Below are 26,094 nucleotides of genomic sequence, written 5' to 3'. Positions count from 1 at the left end.
TACACCCCCTGCCCATTTTTTATTCTTTATTTTGAAACCGGGTCTCACTAAGTTGCGGAGGGCCTCACTAAGTAGCTGAGGCTGTCTGTGAACTGTGATCTTCTGGTCTCAGCCTTCTGAATGCTGGGATTACAAGCATGGCTTGCCAGGGCTTGTGTGTGTGTGTGTGTGTGTGTGTGTGTGGTACTGGGGTTTCTGGTAACCCTTCTACCTCCAGGCTACACTCCCAAACCTATTTTACATTTTTATTTGGAAACAGGGTCTCTTAAGCCAGCACGATCCTCCTGTCTCCACCTCCCAAGTAGTGGGGATTACAAGCATGCACCACCACACCCGGCTTGCCAGGGCTTTTTTATAAAGAAAAAATATTCCTGCCCCAGGGGCTTTTTCTTCCTCTATTTTTGGGAACTTTTTTTTTTGTTGTTTGTGTGTGCGCACGTGTGTGTGTGTGTGTGGTACTGGGGATGGAATTCAGGGCATTCTACCTCTGAACTATACCCTCAGCCCAAATTTTTTTTCTTTTTTGGTGGTACTGGGGTTACTGGAAACCCTTCTACCTCTGTGCTACACTCCCAGACCTATTTTATATTATTTTTATTTGGAAACAGGGTCTCTTAAGCCAGCGAGGCTGACTTCGAACCTGCGCCATCCTCCTGTCTCCGCTTCCCAAGCACGGGGATTACAAGTGTGCACCACCACGCCCGGCTTCGCCTGATTTTTTATTCTTTATTTTGAAACAGGGTCTCACTAAGTTGTGTAGGGCCTCACTACACTGAGGCTGTCTGAGAGCCTGGATCCTCCTGTCTCAGTCTTTCAAGCACTAGGATTACAAGCATGTGCCAACCTGCCTGCTCTGGAAGCATTTTACTACTGAGCCACATCCTCAGCCCTTTTTAAATTTGAGACAGTCTTGCTAATTTGCCCAGGCTGACCTCAAACTTGTAATCCTCCTGCCTCAGCCTCCTGAGTAGCCGAGGTTACACATGTGTGCCACCATACCAGGTGCCCAGGGCTTTCTGATTTGCTGCTCCTCTAGCTGGGATTTTCTTTTCACCCCTCCTCTCCCTTTCTCAAACGACTCACTCCTTGCCATCAGATTTGGCCCCTCTTGAAGGTCTCTGATCTACCCCATTCCTAATCTTTTCTGTCGACTTTGCATTCTCGTACTTGCAGCACTGCCCACTGCCTTGAATGACAGCGCCTGCTTGTTGGCCTGTTTACTGTAAGTCCTAAGAGGATAGGGTGTTGTATTCACTTTTGCTATTTCACCAAGAACAGAGAAAGTGCTCCTGTGTTGAGTAGTTGCTAAAGACTGACTTAGGATCTATGGCATGTATGAGTATCCTGTGTGCTAATCTCACTCAATCCATTTTCCTCCCATCTATCCTTTATCCTGTTTTTCTCATTTATTTAAATTTATTTGGCAACAGAAACTGCATTTCTGTAAACTGGGCGAGGTGGTGCACGCTTGTAATCCCAGTATGTGGGAGGCTGAGACAGGAGGATTACAGGTTTGCGGCCAGCCTCAGCTACTTAGTGAGGCCCTCTGCAACTTAGTGAGACCCTGTTTCAAAAATAAAGAATAAGCCAGGTGTGGTGGCGCAGGCTTGGAATCCCAGCACTTGGGAGGCTGAGACAGAAGAATCGCGGTTCACAGACAGCCTCAGCTACTACTTAGTGAGGCCATTGGCAACTCAGTGAGACCTTGTTTCAAAATAAGGAATAAGTCGGGCGTGGTGGCACACTCTTGTAATCTCAGCGCTTGGGAGGCTGAGACAGGAGGATTGCACAGGTTCAAAGCCAGCCTCGGCTATTTAGTGAAGCTCTCAGCAACTTAGTGAGACCCTGTTTCAAAATAAAGTATAAAATAGGTCTGGGAGTATATAGCCTGGAGGTAGAAAAGCCCTTGGGTTCCATCCCCAATACCACAAAAAAGAAAGAAACCACATTTTTCTAAGTTGCCTCAAGTCTTTTTTTTTTTTTTAAATGAGATTGAGTATACATCATACTATATATATATATATATATTTTTTTTTTTTTTTTTTTTTTTTGGGTGGTACTGGGGTTCCTGGAAGCCCTTCTACTTCCGGGCTACACTCCCAGACCTATTTTTTTTTATATTTTTATTTGGAAACAGGGTCTCTTAAGCCAGCGCGACTGGCTTTGAACCTGTGCGATCCTCCTGTTTCTGCCTCCCAAGCGCGGGGATTACAAGTGTGCGCCACCACGCCTGGCATTATACATATATTTTTATTTAGTACTTTTTTGTGTGTGGTATTGGGGTGGAACCGAGGGGCTTTTCTACCTCCGGGCTATACTCCCAGACCTATTTTAGACTTTATTTGGAGACAGGGTCTCACTAAGTTGCTGAGAGCCTCACTAAGTAGCTGAGACTGGCTTAGAACCTGTGCGATCCTCCTGTCTCAGCCTCCCAAGACCGGGGATTACAAGTGTGTGCCACCATGCCTGGCCTTACATACATTTTTAAAATGGCACAAGTAAGCTGGGTGTGATGGCATCTGCTTGTAATTCTAATACTTGGGAAGCTGAGACAGGAGATTCACAGGTTTGATGCCAGCCTCAGCAGCTCACTGGGGCTTTCAGCAACGTAGCAAGACCCTGTTTCAAAATAAAAAATAAATAAGTAAATAAAAAATAAAAGCTGGGCGTGGTGGTGCACACTTGTAATCCCAGCATTTGGGAGGCTCAGACAGGAGGATTGCAGTTTGAGGACAGCCTCAGCTACTTAGTGAGGCCCTTTGCAAGTCAGTGAGACACTGTTTCAAAATAAAGAACAAAATAAAGAATAAAAAATAGGGCTGAGGGTGTAGCTTGGAAGTAAAATGTCCCTGGGTTCCAACCCTAATACCACAAAATAAATAAAATAAAATAAAGTAGGGCTTGGAGTATAGTTCAGAAATAGAATGTAGCTCAGAGGTAGAATGCCCCTGGGTTCAATCCTTAGTATCAAAACAAAAACAAAACGAAAGTAGGCAACTAATAAGCAGATGACTGGAGTCTCCTGTGATTCATCTGTTACCTGGAGGACTTACATGTTATCAGCAAAAAAGCAGCTGGCTAGCTTCTGCACCTTTTCCATCTCATCCTTTCTCCACTGGGAATGCTGTGTTCGCATGTGCTTTCGGCCCAGGACCAGCAGTTGTAGATTATGTTTGGCTAGTTGAGAAACTATGTCCAAGAGCTAAAAAACACAAGCCAGTATCCAAAAGGGTCAAGGGAAACATCTCAAATAAGTGGAGTGATTATTCCAGCTGATTACCCTAATTGTGAGGCTCTCTTTTCTGGAAAAGGTCACAAAATAGTCCTCAAGAATTTTCCATCTCTGAAAGCCTGCGGAAAATGCTTCCCTGTTATATACAGATTAACGCCTAACACCTGCCCACAGGTCAGGCTACGCTGGATACAGGCGCAGGTTTCTAAACAAAGACTAGTTCAGTTTTTTTCTTTTTTTCTTTTTTTTTGTGGTATTGGGAATTGAACCTCGGCGGCTTTCTACCTCTGAGCTACACCCTCCGCCCTATTTTTTTATTCTTTATTTTGGAACAGGATCTCACTAAGTTGCAGAGGGCCTCACTAAGTAGCTGAGGTTGTCCGCAAACCTGTGATCCTCCTGTCTCAGATTCCCAAGTACTAGGATTACAAATGTGTGTCACCACGCCCGGCTAAGTTCAGTTGTTTTTATTTTTTAATTTTTTAATTAATTATTTATTTATTTATTTTGGTGGTACTGGGGTTCCTGGAAGCCCTTCTACCTCCAGGCTACACTCCCAGACCTATTTTATATTTTTTAATTTGGAAATAGGGTCTCTTAAACCAGCGAGGCTGGCTCTGAACCAGTGTGATCCTCCTGTCTCCGCCTCCCAAGTGCAGGGTTTACAAGCGTGCGCCACCATGCCCGGCTGTTCAATTGTTTTTAAACTGAATTCTCTAAGATTGGGATAGAGACAGGATGGTTCAAGATGGCAAAGTTGTATAATAAAAAAGTGTTTTGTTAAGCCGGGCGTGGTGGCACACACTTGTAATCCCAGCATTCGGGAGGCTGAGACAGGAGGATTGTGGTTCGAGGATAGCCTCAGCTACTTAGTGAGGCTCTTTGCAACTCCATGAGACCCTGTTTCAAAATAAAGAATAAAAATTGGGCTGGGGGTGTAGGTCAAAGGTAGAATGTCCTTTGCTTCCATCTCCAAGTACCACACACACACACAGAGTTTTGTTTTGTTTTTTTATGGTACTGGGGGTGGAACCTAGGGGCTTTCTATCTCCTGGCTATACTCCCAAACCCATTTTATATTTTACTTGGAAACTGGGCCTCACTCGTTTGCTGAGAGCCTCACTAAGTAGTTGAGGCTGGCTGGGAACCTGTGATCCTCCTGCCTCAGCCTCCCAAGTACTGGGATTGCAAGCGTGTGCCAACATACCCAGGTCATAGAAGGTTTTTTTTTTTTTTTTAAATTTGGGGAGTATTCAAATATTCCAAAAGACAAAGGAAGTACACTTCTTTCAGAATACACTTATTCCGCCGGGCTTGGTGGCGCACACTTGTAATCCCTGCGCTTGGGAGGCTGAGACAGGAGGATCGCGCAGGTTCGAAGCCAGCCTCAGCTGGTTTAAGAGACCCTGTCTCCAAATAAAATATAAAATAAGTCTGGGATTATAGCCCGGAGGTAGAAGGCCCCTGGGTTCCATTCCCAGTACCACCAAAAAAAAAAAAAAAAAAAAAAAAAAAAAAGCACTTATTCCCCACCTTTTTTATAGTTTTTTACAAAGTTACCCATGCTGGCTTCAAACCTGTGATCCTCCTGCTTCAGCTTTCTAGGTAGCTGGGACTACAGGCATAGGCCACCTCACCAGGCACTGCTTGCTCACTTTTTAAAGCTATATTAATAATACAGATGATTTTCAATTGGCCCAGATACAAAATGACAACTGAACTCATTACCAGGGATAACAATTACTTTTAAAATTTTCCCTAATTTCCATGACGTCATTATACAGCTATAGAAATTAATTTAAAAAAATACTTTTGACACTTGTTGCTTAAATTTCCAAGCAGCTAGGAAGGCATGGCTTAAAGAAAAACACAACTGGGTCTTTGCAGTCATAACACAACTGATAAGTGGTCCTGAGTTTACTAAACACACGCTAGAGGTGGGGAGCTGGGCATAGTGGTGCATGCCTGAAATCCCAGTACCTGGGAGGCTGAGACAGGAGGATCAATGTTTATAGGCCAGCCTCAGCATTATTTTTATTTCATTTTATTTTTATAGTACTAGAGATTGAACTCAGGGGCGTTCTATTTCCAAGCTATACCCCCAGCTCTATTTTCATTTTAATTTTGAAACAGTCTTGCTAGGTTGACTAGAGTTACACTATTTGCTGAAGCTGCCCTCAAACCTGTGATCATCCTGTCTCAGCCTTCCAAGAACTAGAATTACAAGCATGAGCCACCATGCCTGGCTTCAGCCTCATCATTTTAGTGAGATCCTCAGCTATTTAGTGAGACCTTGTTTCAAAATAAAAAGTAAGATAAAACCAGGTATGGTGGCATACCCCTCTAATTCCATTACTTGGGAGACTGAGACAGGAGGATCACAGATTCACAGCCCACCTCAACAACTTAATGAGACCCTGTTTAAAAAAAAAAAAAAAAAAAAAAGGCCAGGCACTGTAGTGTATACTTACAATCCCAGTATTTGGGAGGCTGAGACAGGAAGATGGCAGGTTAATGGTGAGCCTCAGGAACACAAGGCCTTTCACAACTTAGTAAGACCTGTTTCAAAATAAACAATAGAGTAGGGCTGGGGATGTAAAATGCCCTGAACTCAATCCCCAGTGCCAAAACAAAATAAAAGCAAAACAGGGCTGGGAATATGAGGGGGGGGCATAGAATGCCTCTGGGTACAATGCCTAGTACTACCAAATTAAAATAAATAAATAAACAAATAAATAGTAAAATAGGGCTGTAGGTAAGTTTTGATGTAGAATGCCCTTGGGTTCAACTCCAGTACACGTACAAAAGTTAAAAGTAGGGGCCCAAGGAAGAGCAGAAAAATCTTAGTTTGAACTACTCTGGGGCCCCATCTTGTGGCTAAGAGGTATTTATCAACAGCAGCTATGAAAACAAAGGAAAATAAAGAAAAGATCCAGGAAAGAAAGATGCGTGGCAGAATAAAGGCTGTCACCAGCCAGCTATAGAAGAACACAGACCTTGGAGTGAACTCTGAGGCCAGGTCTAGAACATGGGGTCAGAGCCACAGGTACACTCAGAAGAGCAAAGAAAAAGGAGACTTAATCCTGTGGTAGATTAAAAAAAAAACTCAATAAACTTGGAGAAAAAACAGTACATATATTTCTCTCTCTCCCACCTAGTAAAACTAAAAACCCTGGGCATTACATATATATAAAATAAACAAAGCTGGGCATGGTAGTGCACGCTTGTAATCCTGGTACCTGGGAGGCTGATACAGGAGGAATGCAGTTGTGGACAGCCTCAGCTACTTAGTGAGGCCCTTTGCAACTCAATGAGACCCTGTTTCAAAGTAAAGAATAAAAAATAGGGCTGGGGGTATACCTTGGAGGTAGAATGCCCCTGGGTTCCATCCCCAGAACAGAATAAAATAAAATAAACATTAAAATACTTTGTTTCTTCTTTTTTAGGTGGTGCTCTGAGCATGCCAGGTAAGCTCTCTACCAGCCTTAGTTTAAAGTTAGCCAAGCTTACTTCCAGCCTTAGAAGACTTTGAAAGCTAGAGAAAGATAGCCCAGTGGCTAGGGACCTTGGGCCCCAAGGAATGATACAATAGTGAAGTGTGTGTGTGTATGTTCTTTTTTGCCTCAGATATCCTAGACTTGGAGCTGAAGAAGTGGTCAACCTGGAAATGGCAATGTATGTTGACAGGAAAAAGCACTACAAGAGCTTCTTCTCTCAGCCAGAGGACCAGGAAAGAGTCGGTCTAGTGATATAGAAAGTTTGGTAAAGTGATGACACCAGTAGATGGTCATGGGCACTATAACTAGAGCAACACTAAATGCTGAGCAGAGACACGCTCAAAGATGCTATTGATTAAAACAAACAAAACCCACTAGGGTTAAAAGTAAATTATAAAAGTAAATTAAATTAAAAGACTGTTAAAAGTAAATTATAAAAGATGTCAAACAGTCCTCAGGAAGACAGGGAACATAATTCAGAGAAACAACAGAAACAGAAGAAAACAGGAAAAAAAAAAAAAAGAAAAGTAAATTGTAGGTGCAGCCCTAACATTATCAGTAACAACATGAAGCATAAAAGTATTAAATATATTAATTAAAAGAGGTTGGCAGAGATGGGCTTTTGCCAATCCTACATGTTAAAAAACATGAGCCTAGCTGGGTGTAGTGGCACATGCCTGTAATCCCAGTACTTGGGAGGCTGAGGCAGAAGGAGCAGAGATTTGAGGACAGCCTCAGCAAGTAGTGAAACTTTCATTGACCTAGCAAGATCCTGTTTCAAAATAAAAACAAAAACTAGGGCTAGGGATATAGTTCAGAGGTAGAATGCTCCCGGGTTCAATTTCTAGCAAAACACACACACACACACACACACAAAATGAGTGTGATAGTGCATGCCTGAAATCCTATTATTTGGGAGGCTGAGGACAGTGTCAGCAAGTAGTGAGACTCTCAGCAACTTAAGACACTGTTTCAAAATAAAAATAGGGCTTAGGTGTTGTTTGGAGGTAGAATACTGCTCTGTTCAAACTCCAGTAGCATGCCGGGCGTGGTGGCGCACGCTTGTAATCCCCGCGCTTGGGAGGCAGAGACAGGAGGATCGCGCAGGTTCGAAGCCAGCCACGTGCGCTGGCTTAGGAGACCCTGTTTCCAAATATAAAATGTAAAAATAGGTCTGGGAGTGTAGCCCGGAGGTAGAAGGGCTTCCAGGAACCCCAGTACCACCCCCCCCAAAAAAAAAAAAAAACCTCCAGTAGCACAACAAAACAAAACAAAAACATGAGCCTATTATATGCTAACTAAAACTCACTTCTGTTTGGAATCCTTGTTTTCTATATTCTTTATTTTACAGTCATCCTCAAAGTGACTAAAGGGTAAAAACCCAAAAGAGCAGGAACAAATTTCTGCTTTGGTACAAACATCTTCTAGTTTGGCCTCTACCCTAATTTGGTTTACTTTCTGTAGAAAAGAGGTAAGATTTTTTGTTTTTGTTTTGCTTTTAAACTTTTAAGTGACACACTCACAGCATAAAATTACTGAAAAGTACACTGTTCCTGAGCTGAGGTTAACATTTTATTGGCAGGATTACATGTGTTAGAAATAGCTGTGCGTGGGGATGCTCAGGAAATAGAAAAGCTGCTTGGGAGGTTGGAGAGGCCAACGAGGACAAGACCGTCTCTGAGTAATCCTAAATAGCGAATGCGGCTTCCTTTCACCGCTCTTACAACTTTTTACCTCCCCCTCTGCAGGCTCTGGCACTTCCTGGGGTGGTATGAACTCTAGATCTTCAAAAAACTTTATAAAGTCTTTGGGATCTTATGTCTACTGAAATAAGAAATCTATGCCGGTTCTTCAGCAAGGTAACTACTATCCATAGACCTCACACATATGAATATTCATTATAAGATACCGTCAGGAAAGAACTTAAGAACAGATTCAGAAACAACCTAAATGTCCACTGACAGTTGAATGGCCAAATAAATGTGGTGTATAATACAATGGCTCATTATTCAGTCTTGAACAGAAATAGAATTCAGATACATGCTACAACAGAGATGAGCCTTTTAAGCTATGTGAAATAAACCAGACCCAGAGCAGTCAAATTCACAGGGACAGAGTAGAATCGTGCTTGTCAGGGGCTGGGGTGAAAAGAATGAGGAATTACTCTCTTTTATTTTTTTTGGTATTGGGGATTAAACCCAGAGATATTCTACCTCTGAGTTATATCCTCAGCCCTTCCTTCCTTCCTTCCTTCCCCTCCCCCTCTTTCTTTCTTCCTTTTCTTTTTTCCTTCCTTCCTTCCTTCCTTCCCGTACTGGGAAATGAACCCAGAGGCATTCTACCTCTGAGCTACACCCCCAGCCCTTTTTTTTTTGGTGGTACTGGGGATGGAACCCAGGGGCCTTCTACCTCAGGGGTAGACTCCCAGACCTATTTATTTTATTTGGAAACAGAGTCTCTTAAGCCAGTTGAGGCTGGCTTCGAACCTACGTGATCCTCCTGTCTCAGCCTCCCAAGCGCAGGGATTATAAGCGTGTGCCACCATGCCCGGCCCCAGCCCTATTTTTTCTTTTTTTTTTTTTTGCGGGTCTAGGGATGGAACCCAGGGGCATTTGATCTCCGAGCTACACCTACTGCCCTATTTTTTTTATTCTTTATTTTGAAACAGGGTCTCACTAAGTTGCAGAGAGCCTCACTAAGTAGCTGAGGCTGTCCCCAAACAGCGATCCTCCAGTCTCAGCCTCCCGAATGCTGGGATTACAAGCGTGAGCCACCATGCCCAGGCCCAGCCCTATTTTTTATTCTTTATTTTGAAATAGGGTCTCACTAAATTGCAGAGGGCCTCTCTAAGTAGCTGAGGCTATCTGCAAACTGCGATCCTCTTGTCTCAGCCTCCCAAGTATTAGAATTACAAGCATGTGCTACCATGCCCAGCTCCTCAACCCTTTTTATTTTTTACTTTTTTTGTGTGGTATTGGGGGTTGAACCCAAGGGCATTCTACTTCTGAGCTAGACTCTCAGTCCTATTTTATCCTTTATTTTGAAACAGGGTTTTGCTAGGTTGATTAGTCTCACTACTTCCTGAGGCTATCCTTGAACATGTAATCCTCCTGTCTCAGCCTCCCAAGTACTGAGATTACAAGCTAATCCACTATGTCTGTCTACTTTTTTTTTTTTTCTCACTTTGAAAAAGGGTCTCACTAAGTTGCTGAGGCTGGCTTTGAACTTCTAATCTCCTGTCTCGGCCTCCCAAGCATTGGAAGTCGAGGTGTACACCACCAGCTTAAGTCATACGTATTTTTAAAATTAGAATCTAAAAAAACTCAATATGTTGCAATAAACTGCATATATTGCATCGTGCATGGGATCCTCAGGAAATAGAAAGGCTGCTTGGGAGGTGGGAGAGATCAGTGGGGACAAGACCTTTTCTGAGTAATCCTAAATAGCAACTGTGACTTCCCCTTCTTAGAACTTATTACCATAATATGTGCAGGATCCTGGTACTTCCTTGGGTTGTATGGACTCTGAATCTTTAAAAACTTTAAAGCCTTTGGGACCTGATATCTACAGAAATAGGAAATTTATGCCAGTTCTTCAGTAAGATAATTACAATCCATATACCTCATGTATAAGAATATTCATTATGAGAATGACTGCACAGATGCTTGGAGGTGGGAAAGGCTGATGAGGAAGCATACACTGCTTGACAACTCTCTACAAGCTCCTTCTCCATACCCCCCACGCCCCCGTAGTTAAAGAAATGTGGCTGTTATTCTAGAACTTCCCACATTTAGGTCTGCTGACTGCAACCATCTGATATCATGCCATTGAGCCTTCAGTTCTCAATGTTTTCTAAATTGGTAGCTAGGTCTAGAGATTGGACTGGATCCAAGTTTTATAGTTTTTAATTTTTTGGCGGGACTAGGGATGGAACCCAAGGGTGTTCTACATCTGAGCTACATCGCCAGCCCTATTTTTTATTCTTTGTTTTGAAACAGGGTCTCACTGAGTTGCAGAGAGCCTCACTAAATAGCTGAGGCTGTCCACAAACCGCAATCCTCCTGTCTCAGCTTCCTGAATGCTGGGATTACAAACATGTGCCACCACGCCCAGCTGGATTCAAAATTTTGTTTTGTTTTTTTGGAGTGCAAGTGTGTATGTGTGTGTGTGTGTGTGTGTGTGTGTGTGTGTGTGTGTGTGTGTGACTGGGGATTGAATCCAGGGCATTCTTCTACCTCTGAGCTATACTCCCAGTTCTATTTTTCTTCTTTAAATTTGAAACAGAGTCTCATTAAATTTCTGAGGTTGACCACAAACCCACAATCCTCCTGTCTCAGCCTCCAAAGTTCTGGGATAACAAGTATGCACCACCATACCTGGCTATCTGTGTCTGTATTTAAAATTACGCTATTGAGCCGGGCGTGGTGGCCCACGCTTGTAATCCCAGTACTTGGGAGGCTGAGAGAGCAGGATTGCAGGTTTGCAACCAACCTCAGCAACTTAGTGAGGCCCTTCGCAACTCATTGAGACCCCGTTTCAAAATACAGAATAAAAAACAGGGCTGGAGTTCTAGCTTGGAGATAGACTGCCCCTGGGTTCCATCACCAGTACCACAAAATTATGTAAAAAAAAAAAAAAAGGCTAATTCAGCCGGGCGTGGTGGCACACTCTTGTAATCCCAGCATTCAGAAGGCTGAGACTGGAGGATCATGGTTCATGGACAGCCTCAGCTACTTATTAAAGCCCTCCACAATTTAGTAAGACTGTTTCAAATTAAAGAATAAAAAATAGGGCAGGGGTGTAGCTCGGAGGTTGAATGCCCCTGCGTTCCATCCTCAGACCCCCCCAAAAAAGAAAAGGCTCCATCAGTCATCAACATTAACAAAAGCCTTCTGTATCAGCCATTAGGCAGGGACTATTTGGGATACAGATCTAAAATAAAGGTATGTTATCCACAACCGCAAAGATTCTACAGTCAAATGACTGCGTGTGGGTTGTGGGGGGTGAGGAGGGTGGTCAGGGAAGTCTCCACAGAGCAAGTGACAGCAGAATGAGTTCTCACATGAATTATCCAGGGAAGGATGGGAGTTTCCAAGGACAAGGAGCAGCATGTTGAAAGCTGGGGTCTTTATTAGCAAGCCAGCTTTAAGGAACTGCAAGGTATCAAATGTGGCTCAGGCCAAGGTGTGGGAGGACGACGCAGTACAAGAGCAGGCTGGAAATGAATGCAGGGGTCAGGTCACTGGGGGCCTTGTAATAAGTCTTTTCCTGCCTGAAAGCAATGAGGGAAATATCTAAAGGATTAAAACAGGAGAGTGACATTACCATCTTAGAGAGGTCAAAATTTGTAGCCTGTGGTGTGGTAGAATAGGCCTGTAATCCCAGTACTTGGAAGGCCAAGACAGGAAGATCACAGGTTCTAGACTGGCCTCAGCAATTTAGTGAGGCTTTCAGTAACAAAAACAAAAAAATTTAAAAAAGGGCAGAGGGTATAGCTCGGAGGTAGAATACCTTTGGGGTTTCACTTCCAGCACCCCCTCCCCATAATTATGGATTAAAAGAAGGTTGGATTAGAATAGAGAAATCAATTAGGAGGCATCTGCTATTATTACAGGTAAGAGATAATGAAGCTAGGCTTCGTGGTGCACGCTTGTAATTACAGTACTTGGGAGGATGAGACAGGAGGATCACAAGTTCCAGGCCAGCCTCATAAACTTAGTGGACCCTGTTTCAAAATTAAAAAAAAAAAAAAAGCCGGGCATGGTGGTGCATGCATGTAATCCCAGCATTTGAGAGGCTGAGACAAGATGATCACAGGTTCATGGCTAGCCTCAGCTACTTAGTGAGGCCCTCAGCAACTTAGTGAGACCCTGTTTCAAAATAAAGAATAAGCTGGGCTTGGTGGTACACGCTTGTAATCCCTGCACTTGGGAGGCTGAGACAAGAGGATCACGCAAGTTCGAAGCCAGCCTCAGCTACTTAGTGAGGCTTTCAACAATTTAGTAAGACCCAGTTTCCAAATAAAATATGAAATAGGTTTGGGAGTGTAGCCTGGAGGTAGAAGGCTCCTGGGTTTCACCCCCAGCACCACACACACACACACACACACACACATCACACATCACAAAATAAAAAATAGGGCTGGGGGTATAGCCTGGAGGTAGACTGCCCCTGGGTTTAATCCCAGGTTGTGCAAAAAATATTAAAAATTGAAATATAAAAATAAAATAGGGCTGACAGTGTAGTTCAGAGGTAGAACTTCCCTGGGTTCAATCCAGTATCATTAAGAGAGAGGAGAGAAAGGAGAGAGGAGAGAGGAGAGAGGAGAAAGGACAGAGGAGAGGAGAGCGAAGAGAATTTGCAATAAAGGTGAGATGGAGAGAAGAGCGCCATAGGACTTAGTCACTGACTGCATGTGTGAAATAAAGAGGACAGAGCAGGGAAGATGTGGACCATCAGCTATAAATGATGGCACAAGCCTTGAGAGGAGGAGCTCTTGATATCCCTAGGCAGGAGATGGCCAGTAGATAGCCAATGGGGGTCTACACTTAGAGGAAGGCTGTGGGCTGAAGATAAAGACCTGGGAGTCAGCAGGGAACACAAGACAGCAGGAACCATCAGAGTAGATGAGTTGAAACATTAGAAAAAAGAAAGCAGCCGGGTGTGGTGTTGCACACTTGTTATCTCAGTACTTGAGAGGCTGAGACAGGAGGATTGTAGGTTCAAAGCCAGCCTCAGCAGCTTAGTGAGGCTCTCAGCAACTTAGTGAGACCCTGTTTCCAAATAAAGACCAATCCGTGGCTGCAATTATTTTGAAGATCCCATAGGCATAGGAGTGAGATAAAAGTTGCTTCCCCAAAGGCTGCAGGATGCTTGGTAGGGAAACTCTGCCCTACAAACACAGCTCTATTTTTGTTTACCAGTCAGTTTTGCTCTTCATTTCAGATACAGATTGATATAGACACTTCAAAACCCAACCTCCCTGAGCGCCACAGCAAAAGGAACAGGGTTTTGGATTTGTTGTTTTTTAAAAAAGGAAGTAGAATGAGGCAGAATTCTGTGTGTAGTAGGTGAACCATGGTGGCATGGTGGGGAGGAGATGGAGGAGGAGGTTGAGGGCAATCGTGCACATGAGACAGACTTGGTATGGAGTATGAGAGTAGGAGTCTCTACATGACTGCAGACACATACGGAGAGCCAGACAGGGCAAAACCCAGGCTTGGTTAGAGGTCAGCAATGCCAGCCAGAGGCGGCAGCAGGAGTACCTGTCTGCATCATGAGAGGCGGCAGCCGGCAGACTGTCAGGGAAGACAACTGGCTTCTTGTTCCATCTTAACATTGCATGAAACTATAACTGAAACATCAGTCATCTCCTTCAAATTCCTATTTATATCGGCACAGGACCCATGGTTGGGGTTCTAGCCTGAGTTAGAAATTCTAAATTCCGCCGGGCGTGGTGGCGCACGCTTGTAACCCCTACACGGGAGGCTGAGACAGGAGGATCGCACAGGTTCAAAGCCAGCCTCAGCTACTTAGTGAAGCTCTCAGCAACTTAGTGAGACCCTGTTTCCAAATAAAATATAAAATGGGTCTGGGAGTATAGCCTGGAGGTAGAAAGCCTCTGGGTTCCACCTCCAGTAACACCAAAAAAAAAAAATTCTAAATTCCTATTTTGATTGTTTGCTGATACATATATATACATATTTAAATATAACTGTTACATATTTATATATAATATACATTATATATTAAAATATGTATAGCATATATGCATATATTGTGTGTGTGTGTATGAGGCACTGGGGATTGAACTCAGGGGCATTCTACCTCTAGGCTACACTCCCAGCCCTATTAAATTAAATTAATTTATTTATTTTGTGAGTCTGGGGATGGAACCCAGGGGCATTCGACCTCTCAGCTACACCCTCTGCCCTATTTTTTAATTCTTTATTTTGAAACCGGGTCTCACTGAGTTGCAAAGGGCCTCACTAAGTAGCTGAGGCTATCTGCAAACCGCGATCCTCCGGTCTCAGCCTCCCGAATGCTGGGATTACAAGTGTGTGCCACCACACCTGGCTCCCCAGCCCCATTTTTTATTCTTTATGTTAAAACAGGGTCTCACTGAGTTGCAAAGGGCCTCACTAAGTAGTAGCTGAGGCTTTTTTCTGCGAAACTGGATCCTCCTGTCTCAGGCTACCAATTGCTGGGATTACAAGCATGTGCCACCACGTCAGGCTTATTTTATTTTTTAAATTTGGAAACAGGGTCTCACTAGGTTGATGAGAGTCTTAGTAATTGCTGAGACTGTACACGAACCTGCAATCCTCCTGTCTCAGCCTCTCAAGTACTGGCATTACAGGCATGCACCACCACTCCTGGCTGCATTTCTTTCTTTAACCAACCTCTCTACCTTATGCCAAATTCCTCTCCTCTTAATAAGTAGAAGGATGGTGAGGGGTGACTACGCTTTAAGTCTTAGTTGGGGGTAGGCCTCAATTCTGTCCATCTGGCAGCTTCAGATGTTAATACTCTATGTATGAAATGAATGAGCCTAAATAGCTCTTCAGGGTCGGGCGTTGTGACACAAGCTTGTAATCCCAGCATTCGGGAGGCTGAGACAGGAGGATCGCGGTTTGTGGACCGCCTCAGCTACTTAGTGAGGCCCTTTGCAACTCAGTAAGACCCTGTTTCAAAATAAAGAATAAAGCCGGGCGTGGTGGTGCACACTTGTAATCCCACCATTCGGGAGGCTGAGACAGGAGGATTGCGGTTTGTGGACCGCCTCAGCTACTTAGTGAGGCCCTTTGCAACTCAGTAAGACCCTGTTTCAAAATAAAGAATAAAGCCGGGCGTGGTGGTGCACACTTGTAATCCCAGCACTTGGGAGGCTGAGACAGGAGGATTGCACAGGTTCAAAGCCAGCCTCCGCTACTTAGTGAGGCTCTCAGCAACTTAGTGACACCCTGTTTCCAAATAAAGTATAAAATAGATCTGGGAGTATAGTCCAGAGGTAGAAAAGCTCCTAGGTTCCACCCCCAGTATCACACACACAAAAAAAGAATAAAAAAAGTAGGGCTAGGGCCATTGCTCCTGGGTTCCATCTCCAGTACTGAAAAATAAATAAGTAAATAAATAAATAAACAAAAAACCAAATAGTTAGCTCACTCTTCAGGAACTCTAGGGACTTCACAGATTTCTGAATTCAGAAGTAGTCTGCTTTCTACAGGACCTGAGGTAGAAGGGGAACTGGATTAAAGCAGAAAAGATTCTTGCTGGAAAGCTGACCATGGTGGCACAGGCTTGTAATCCCAGTACTTGGGAGGCTGAGACAGGAGGCTCACAGGTTCGAAGATAGGCTCAACAACTTAGTGAGACCCAGTTTCAAAATAAGAAGTAAAATAGGGCAGTGAGTGTAGCTCAGAGGTAGAATGCCCTTGGGTTCAACTTCTAGTGCGCGCGCACGCGCGCGCACACACACACACACACACACACACACACACACACACACACACACACACATTCTTGCTGAAAACAGTCCACAGCTGTTAGTGCCACCAGGGTGGGTAGAGGGTCTGAGGAACAAGGTATCATTTGACAGGTCTAACCTTTTTTTTTGGGGGGGGGGGTTCTGGGGATGGAACCCAGGAGCATTCTACCTCCAAACTACACCTCCAGCCCTATTTTTTATTCTTTATTTTATTTTATTTATGTATTTATTTACTTACTTATTTATTTATTTTACGGGGCTTGGGATGGAACCCAGGGCATTCGACCTCCGAGCTACACCCCTACCCTATTTTTTATTCTTTATTTTGAAACCAGGTCTCACTGAGTTGCAAAGGGCCTCAATAAGTAGCTGAGGCTGTCCACAAACTGTGACTCTTCCTGTCTCAGCCTCCCAAATGCTGGGATAACAAGTGTGTGTCACCACACCCAGCTGGAGGTCTCATTTTCTCAGGTAAAACCATGTGAGGGTATACATCAAGGAAAATATAGAGTAATTTAGAGTGTGACCAGCCTCTTTATACACATACAGAATTGTAGCTCAGAACTGAACTATGCAAGGGAAGCAAATTAATTTTAAATAGAATGTTGATGTTACAGAGAATGTTTTTAATTTTTTACAAGCAGAGATAGTGAAAATTCCATAAGCAACAGAGTTCTTAAAATAACCATAAAGAGCTTGCACACTCTTCTGGCATAAAGGAATATCAATTTCTAATATCAGTTACACAGTTGTTTGGGAGGCTAAAGCCAGAAAATACTCCTCCAGTTGGGGCAAGGTGGTGTGTGTGTGTGTGTGTGTGTGTGTGTGTGTGTGTTTTGCTAGGGATTAAACCCAGGGGCATTCTACCTCTGAGCCACACCCCCAGCCCCATTTTATTTTTTACTTGGAAAGAGAGTCTGCCTAAGTTGATGTGAGTCTTACCAAGTTGCTGAGGCTGGTTGTGAACCTGGGATCCTCCTGTCTCAGCATCCCAAGTACTGGGATTACAGGCTTGCACAACCACACCCGGCCAACTTCTCCAGTTTTAATGTGATTCCTTTACTCAAGACAACCTTGTCAGGATGTGGAGCTTAAACTAGGGCTAATGATACTGGGTGAGGGGTTTCCTTTAGAGACTGGCTAAAATGTAGGATATGATAGGGTTAAGTTAAAGACAAAAGAAAGTAAAAATTATTTCATGTGCAGTTATTAATTATGACAATGATTTTTCACAAACTAAGAAACACGGAACCACTTCAGGAACAAAGACAACGAAGGACACTACTGAGGCCGTGTTCCAGGATGTGAAGACCACAGATAGCATGATCATAATTGATGCATTGTGCTCACCACAAAATTTATAGCAGAAAAAACAAAGGAAGTCATAACTTATACAATGAAGTTTTCAATTCATTTCCACGATGTCACCAGCCTCTGCAGGCTAGCTAATACCCCACTTCATTCCATTTTGTCTCTGTCTCTCTCACTTCTTGCATGAGTTGTTTTTAGAAGAGAACTCCTGTCCTACAGGTGATGACTCTATTTCTCAAGTGACTGCTATAGTTGACATTTTTTTCTGTGTACCTCTGAAGATGCCATCAGGGAGGAATGCACAGGAAACCTACCAATTTGGGGCTCAAGGCTTCTGGCTTCAAATGGTCACATGATGTTTTTATTTGCCAGCTTCGGCCTCAGTTCTACTTTTGACAGGCATTGCTACTTGCAGAGAGAGAGCGTGAGATGAGTAACCCCGTCTTGCTGGACTTGTTCAAGAGGTATATACCATGCAAGAGGCAGATTAGCACTTGGTGAAAATGGAAGACTTGGAAGAAGATGAGAAAAAGAAGTATTTGGGTGAAGGAGCGGAAGCTAGGGGGAGGAGGGAGAGGGGAGCTGTCACTGGTATGTGCCCACTCCATAAGCTTTGTTAAATTGGGAGCAGCAGTTCCAGAGTGAGAGGCTGAGGCTGAGATGGGCATCCATCTCTCTGTGCACAGACGATTGGAAATTACTTGGTGTCTGACTCACTCTCTAAAGCTCTTTGCACATCTTGGGAGAACGAACACACACACACACACACACACACACACACACACACACACAATTTTATTACTTCACTATGACTTCATAAGTGATCCTACTGGTTTATGTTAGACCCACCATCTCCTATATCCTGCTTTCGTCAGTCTTTGGTATTTTAGGGAGATTTCAATGATCTCATCTTATCCTACTGAGGAAGAGAAATGCCCTTCCTATGTTGGGAACATCCCGTAGAGTGTGGGACAGCTTCCTGCACCACTGTCTGCTCTGATGCCATGGGCGCCCACACGCTTCTGCAGCCTTTTAGAAAATCATTCCATTGTTGGTACAGATGGATTTCCCCAGCTGGGTGAGAGTCAGAGCTGTCTAGAAGACAATTTAGCTCTTGACTCATAGTTTGACTTCTCTCCAAACACTTACATGTGTTCTTTGGTCTTTTTAGTTTTTCTATAACATATGTTACTTTTATCCTGTGGGACAGGAAAGGATAAGGCATTTTGAATACTGAAAAGGTATTTCATAAAGATTAAACTAATACTGGTGCATTTAAATTTCAATCCTCAAAAGGTTTATTAAAACTTTCCCCCAGAGTTCTAGATACAGTCCAAGTACAGGGAATAATTTTCTCACTCTTGGAAAAGTCTGTGGAAATTTTCAGATTCACCAGATATGATTAATGATTAAAATAGAAGAAGCATGAAAGCAGGGAGCTCTGGAGCTTTCAATTTTGTATAGTCTCTTCCAGCTGCATTAATTCATATAGATTTTGTCTTGTTACAAAGCCTCACAAAATTGTACACTGTAGTTACTGACTTTGTTTTCTGGAACAATCCTGCCTATTTATTTATCTAATTTTAATTTTTTTTGCGGTACTAGGGATGGAAACCAGGGACATTCTACCTCCAAGCTACACTCCCAGCCCCATTTTATTCTTTATTTTGAAACAGGGTCTCACTGAATTGCAAAGGGCCTCACTAGGTAGACTGTGATCCTCCTGTCTCAGCCTCTCAAATGCTGGGATTATAAGTGTGTGCCACCATGCCCAGCTAATCCTGCCTATTTAAAATATTAAGAGAACTGTTTATATAAAAAGATACCTTGGACCAAGCATAGTGGTTCATGCCTGTAATCCCAGTGCCTGGGAGGCTGAGACAGAGGGCTATAGGTTTGAGGGCAGCCTGAGCAACTTAGCAAGACTGGCAGCAACCTACTAAGATCTTGTTTCAAAACAAAAAATAAAAAGGGCTGGGGTGAAGTTCAGAAGTAGAGTACTCCTGGATTCAATCCCCGGTAAAAACATAATTACATCTCCAGTTAATGTTCTAAGTCATCTATCTAAACTTGTAAGTAGAAGGGCTTATACATTAAATGAAACTGAACAAATACATAAAAGAGACTTTTCCATTTGGTATCAATTATTTGATAATATAATAACTAAAAACATAAGCTTTGGCACTAGGTTGCCTGGGTTGAAGTTCTGGTTCCAGCTGAGAGTGGTAGTACATGTCTGTCCAGTACCTGGGAGGCTGAGACAAGAAAATCATGTTCAAAGCCAGGCTTAGCAATGTAATAAGATTCCTAGCAACCTAGTGAGACCCTGCTTAAAAAAAAAAAAATCTTGTTCCATTGTGTGCAAACTATGACCTTGGGAAAGTTATATTTCTCTCCATGCCTGTTTTACTGTGGGTTTAAAATGAAGATAATAATTGTATCATTATGAAGATTATTAAAGATAATACAGGTAGCTACAAAATACAGGGAAAAGTATTCAGTAAATGTTAGCAATCAGCCAGGTATAGTGGTTTATGCCTGTAATACTGATACTTGGGAGACTGAAACAGGAGGATCACAGGTTTGAGGCCAGCCTTGGCAACTTAGTGGGAACCTGTTTCAAAATAAAAAATAAGAGCCAGGCGTGGTGGTGCACACTTGTAATCCCAGTATTCGGGAGGCTGAGACCGGAGAATGGTGGTTTGTGGACAGCCTCAACTACTTAGTGAGGTCCTTTGTAACTTAGTGAGACCCTATTTCAAAATAAAGAATAAAAAATAGGGCAGGAGGTGTAGCTTGGAGGTCGAATGCCCCTAGGTTCCAGCCCCAGACCTGCAAAAATAAATAAATAAATTAATTAATTAAATAAAAAATAAAATAAGGGGGTGTAGCTTAGAGGCAGAAAACTCCTTGGTGTTCAATTCCGAGTAACACACACACACACACACACACACACACACACACACACACACACACAGCTAAGAATCAACACAGGGCTGGAGGTGAGGCTCAGTGGTAAAGCACTTGCCCGGTATGTACAAGGCCCTAGATCTGATCCCTTGCACCTCCACAAACAAACAAACAAACAAAAATCCCACACAATTTCTCATATATAAGAATAAAGACTTTTTAGACATTGAAGCTTTCGAAAATTTTGTGCCCCTATGCGTCCTTCCTTAAGAAGATCCTCGAGAATTTTCCATAAAAGAGACTAACCAAAGAAAGAGGAAGACAGGAAACAAGAGATCTAACACAGGAGACAGCTCGTGGGAATCCCCCGGAGGAGGGTGAAGGGGGATCCCAGATGACAGCTGTGTGTTAGAGAGCAACGAGTCCAGATTGGAAGACTGAGATAGCGCACCGTCCTCACCGAGAGCCTGCGGACACCACAGTATCATGTGAACCCCGTTTTGTGGTTGTCTAAACAACAGCCGGAGTCCGCGGCCATGCTCCCCACGTGCTGTGCTGCCTCCATCAATGAAGACTGACTTTACTGAAAATTCAAGAAAATTTTGTTTTGACCTGTTCCTGGAAGCTGTAGGAAGGCCACGGTGAGTTAAGAGGCAGAAAATAACAGCCCATTCTATCTGGCCATATTTCTGTTGGATGATATACCTGATCTAAACAACAGCTCTGCCACATGTCCTGCCTGCGGTATACTCTCTACTTCCTCGGACTCATATATGACCTTGAATTGTTAACTTCCCTTAGAAGAGGTCCCAGAGAACAAAGCCAAATCATGAATCAGACCATGGTCAGCTTGCCTTCTCCAGGGGTATTTCATTCAATAGTGATGATATTACCCTTCCTCACACAACTAGGGTTGAGCTTGCTACTTAAAATTTCCAAACCTAAATAATTACAAGTGCCAGGCGTGGTGGTGCACGCTTGTAATCCCCATGCTTGGGAGGCTGAGACAGGAGGATAGCGCAGGTTCGAAGCCAGCCTCAGCTACTGATTGAGGCTCTCAGCAACTCAGTGAGACCCTGTTTCCAAAGTATAAAATAGGTCTGGGAGTATAGTATACCTATTTATAGTAGAAAAGCCCCTGAGTTCCACCCCCAGTACCACCAAAAAAAAAAAAAAAAAAAAAAAAAAAGTGATGCTGGGCATGGTGGTGCACACTTGTAATCCCTGTGCTTGGAAGGCTGAGACAGGAGGATCACACAGGTTCGAAGCCAGCCTCAGCTACTTAGTGAGGCTCTCAGCAACTTAGTGAGACCCTGTTTCCAAATAAAATATAAAATAGGTCTGGGAGTATATCCCAGAGATAGAAAGCCCCTTGGTACCACCAATAAATAAATAAATAAATTAATTAAAGAAAAGAAAGAAGCCAGGATTATATTACCCAGCAGAGGTGAAAAGCAGGAGAAGACAACGTTAGGAGGATAAAAGAGAAGAGGCTGGATAAAGCACGCAGGAGGAGCCCACTGGTGGGTACAGAGGTATTTTATTACTTTCTCTTTAAAGTAGTCTTAAAAGCCAGGCATGGTGGTGCACACTTGGAATCCTAGCACTTGAAGGCTGAGACTGGAGTATTACAGGTTCAATCTCCAGTACTGCAAAACAAAACAAAACACCAGTATTTTTTTTTTTTTTGGTGTGTGTGTGTGTGTGTGTGTGTGTGTGTGTGTGTGTGGTGCTGGGGATTGAACCCAGGGGTATTCTACCTCCAAGCCACACCCCCAGCCCTATTTTTTATTCTTTAGGGTCTCACTAAGTTGCAGACGGCCTCATTAAGTAGCTGAGGCTGGCCACAAACCCCAATCCTATCTCAGCCTCCCAAGTACTGGGTATACCACCATGCCTGGGTCTATCTTCTTTATACATGATACATCTCTCATTCATTCATTCATTCATTCATTCTCTTACACACACACACACACACACACACACACACACACACGCTTTGAACTATGAACCACATGGATTGCCAGTATTCTACCATCTTTGTGATACTAGGTATTGAACCCAGGAGAATTTTACCTCCAAGCTATCTCCCTAGCCCATTTTTTTTTAAACAGGGTCTCGCTAGGTTGATGAGAGTCTCACTACTTGCTAAAGCTTCCTTCGAACATGTGATCCTCCTGTCTTAGCCTCCCAAGTACTGGAAATACAGGTGTGCATCACCACACCCTGCTTATTTTACCAGTCTTTTTTTTTTTTTTTTTTTTTTTTTAAGAAAGGCAGACTGCCACGTGCAGCGCCTCATTTGGATGTATCTGGAGTCTTGGAAGCTTGACTACCCTAGTTCTCCTACAAATGGACCTTGAGAGCTTGTTTGGAGGTTCTAGCAGGGGAGCGCAGCTACTCGTATACCCTTGACCAAAGACCGGTCGTCCTCTATTCGGAGAAGGTCGTCCTCTTCGACCGAGCGTGCAGCTTTGAGAGGGACTCACATGGAGCGGTGAGGGAGGAGGGGGACACCCGCCTAGCCAGCCAGATCAGCAGAACCAACCCTGGCCATCAATGGGGTGACAGGTGTCGCAGCCAGATCGCCCTCACATCCACTTTACCAGTTCTGATGTAAAAAACACCAACCTCAGCTGCATGTGGTGCTGCACACCTGTAATCCCAGTACTTTGAAGGCTGAGACAGAAGGGTTGCAGGTTTGAGGACAGTTTCAGCTACATAGTGAGACCCTCAACAACTTAGCAAGACCCTATTTCAAAACAAAAAATAAAAAAGAGCTAGGAGAAGCTCATAGGTAGAATGCCCTGGGTTTAATACTCAGACCACACACAGACACACCAACAACATCAAACGTTTAACCCTAATAGTTCAGGCTCAGCAATGTGCCCTGTGCCCTTGAGGCAAAATAAGAGTCCACATTTCCCCACATGTGAAATGTGGAAGGAGAGAAAAGAAAATCTGTATTAAATTTAATAAACATAATTATGCAACTGCCACATTGTATGTGCAGGACACAATAATTCTTTCCTCTAAAAAGTTAAAACATTTATGTTTGTAATGGGGGAAATTCCTATGTATTTCCCAGAGAAAAGATCTGCCAAACACTATGTTCACAAAACAAAAGCTTAATAGAACACAAAGATGAGGACTTCAGAGCAGTTTTTAGAAATCCCCAAACCTTCACATCTACCTCACTTCTGCTTTTCTTAGCAGAAATGGGACACAGAAACTGGAAATGACAGGAAGCAATAATGGGGATGTGACTTGACAGAGAGGTGTGAGAGGAGGAATTAGGAGTATAAATGAGACAGTGTGTTCCGTCTGCTTCTCCAATCAAGGGAGGGTCATGCATGGGATGAGTTGGTTCTTGATAGAAGAACTGCCCCCTACGAGAGATTAATCCCGGGGGGCATTCTGAGTTACACCCCCAGCCCTTTTTATTTCGAAATAGGGTCTCACTAGGTTGCTGGGGGTTTCACTGCTTGTCGAGGTTGTCCTCAAACCTGTCCCGTCTCAGATTCCCATATAGTGGGGTTATAAGCATGCACTGCCATGCCTGGCAGAACTGTTTTGAGACTCTTTTTTTTTTTTTTTCAGGCATAGAAATTAAAACTAGGCCGGGCGTGGTGGCGCACGCTTGCAATCCCCGCGCTTGGGAGAGAGGAGGATCGCGTAAGTTCGAAGCCAGCCCCAATGGCCTAAGAAACCCTGTTTCTAAATTAAAAAAAAAAAGTATAAAATAGGAGTGTAGCCCGGAGGTAGAAGGACTTCCAGGAACCCCAGTACCACCAAAAAAAAAAAAAAAAAAAAGAAAAAGAAAAGAAATTAAAACTAGCCGGGCATGGTTGTGCACACTTGTAATCCCAGCACTTGAGAGGCTGAGACCGGAGGATTGTGGTTCGCGGACAGCCTCAGCTACTTAGTGAGGCCCTTCACAACTTAGACCCTGTTTCAAAATAAAGAATAAAAAATAGGGCAGGGCTGTAGCTCCGAAGTTAATGCCCTTGGGTTCCATCCCCAGACCCGCAAAAAAGAAGAAAAAAAAAAAAAAAGAAATTAAAAACTGATGTAAACAACAATAACAACAACAAAATAACCCTCCACTTTCTTCCCTCTAGCTAAGGTTCCAGGGCAATTAGGATGTGTCCCAAGTACTTACAAATGTTGCTGTTTTTATACATATCAGCATTTAATCCTCATCGACAGCCTAAGAATTTTGCTCCTGCTCTCTTGCATATGGCGAAAATGAGGCTGAGCAAAGTTAAGGAACTAAGCCAGTCACAGGCCAGTGAGTAGCAGAGCTGGGTTTCAAATCTGGTCAATTCTACCCTCAAACCTCATTCTTACTCACTGATAACCCTCTTCTACTATATTAGCTTTCAAATTTTAACTTTTCAAACCATTCCTTTCTTAATTCTGCCATTTCTTAAATAGCTTCAACTATGCCTATTCCAGTAGCATCTACTGCCCCATCTTCCTCCTCCTCCTCCTTCTTCTTTTTCTTTTTTTTTTTTGGTGGTACTGGGGGTGGAACCCAGGAGCTTTCTACCTCCGGGCTATACTCCCAGACCTATTTTTTATATTTTATTTGGAAACAGGGTCTCACTAAGTAGCTGAGAGCCTCACTAAGTAGCTGAGGCTGGCTTTGAATCTGTGCGATCCTCCTGCCTCAGCCTCCCAAGCGAGGGGATTACCAGCGTGCGCCACCATGCCTGGCTGCCCCATGCTTCTTAAGTGAACTATGGGAAACGCTAGGCACTTTTTTGAAAAGCCTAACGCTGTATTTCTCAATTGCTATTTATAGAAGCAGTACCTACCTGACAGTATGTTGGGGGAACCTGAAGCCATAGGAATATCCTCTGGAAAGAAAATTTTACTTCAGGTCCTATTTTTTTGAAGAACCTATTTGTTTTTAATGTGAAAATAAGTACAAGATATGCTATTGTGTCTCTTTTTTTTTTTTTTTTTTGGTGGTACTGGGGGTGGAACCCAGAGGCTTTCTACCTCCGGGCTATACTCCCAGACCTTTTCTATATTTTATTTGGAAACAGTCTCACTAAGTTGCTGAGAGCCTCACTAAGTAGCTGAGTCTGGCTTTGAACCTGTGCGATCCTCCTGTCTCAGCCTCCCAAGCGCGGGGATTACAAGCGTGCGCCACCACGCCCCGGCTAAATTGAAACTTTTAAACAATGTGTTTAATTATAACATTTTTGTGCAAAATAAGCATGTATGTATGTGCTGAAAGTAGTCTTGAAAAATCCATAGTAAACTGCTATCAGTGGTTTCTTGTGGAAAATAATATTAGGAAGAGAGCTTTTACTTCCGGTCATCTGACCTTCTTATCCATAAATATGTATACTACATTTGTAAAGGAAGAACAACAACATCTAAAGGTTAAATAACATCAATAATAGCATATACTATAATCTCAAGGCCAAAGGATATGAAAGACTCTCCAGAGATCTCCTAAGTCAGGAACCCCCTGAATGACTGGGTAGACGTCAGCAGGGTAATGCAGAGCAGGCTCAGCCCCAGTTGCTTCAACATAAAAAATCTTTATTTGGCATCCATAAGCGACAGGCTGTTATTTTCTTCAAAGAGTTCATTCCATAGCAGGGAGACAAACATATAAATAAACCACTATCATCTTTAGG

At 43.3% G+C, this 26,094-nt stretch overlaps 1 protein-coding gene across 2 annotated transcripts in view; it reads right to left on the bottom strand.

Annotated features, from left to right (window-relative positions):
* The window catches only part of PRORP (protein only RNase P catalytic subunit), a gene marked incomplete at both ends in the record, with an annotated part of 112,583 nt that overhangs the window by 4,075 nt on the left and 82,414 nt on the right, over positions 1 to 26,094 (bottom strand). For both annotated transcript variants that reach the window (XM_080707510.1, XM_080707511.1), the window contains one exon: positions 3,054 to 3,202. In XM_080707510.1, the coding sequence (XP_080563636.1) occupies positions 3,054 to 3,202 (149 nt within the window). The remainder of the gene's footprint in view (positions 1 to 3,053; positions 3,203 to 26,094) is intronic.

This window comes from Muscardinus avellanarius (assembly GCF_963383645.1).
Source record: "Muscardinus avellanarius genome assembly, chromosome: 12".
Lineage (NCBI taxonomy): Eukaryota > Metazoa > Chordata > Mammalia > Rodentia > Gliridae > Muscardinus > Muscardinus avellanarius.
Note: the sequence above shows the minus strand (reverse complement) of the source record. Positions and strands in the feature narration are given on the sequence as shown.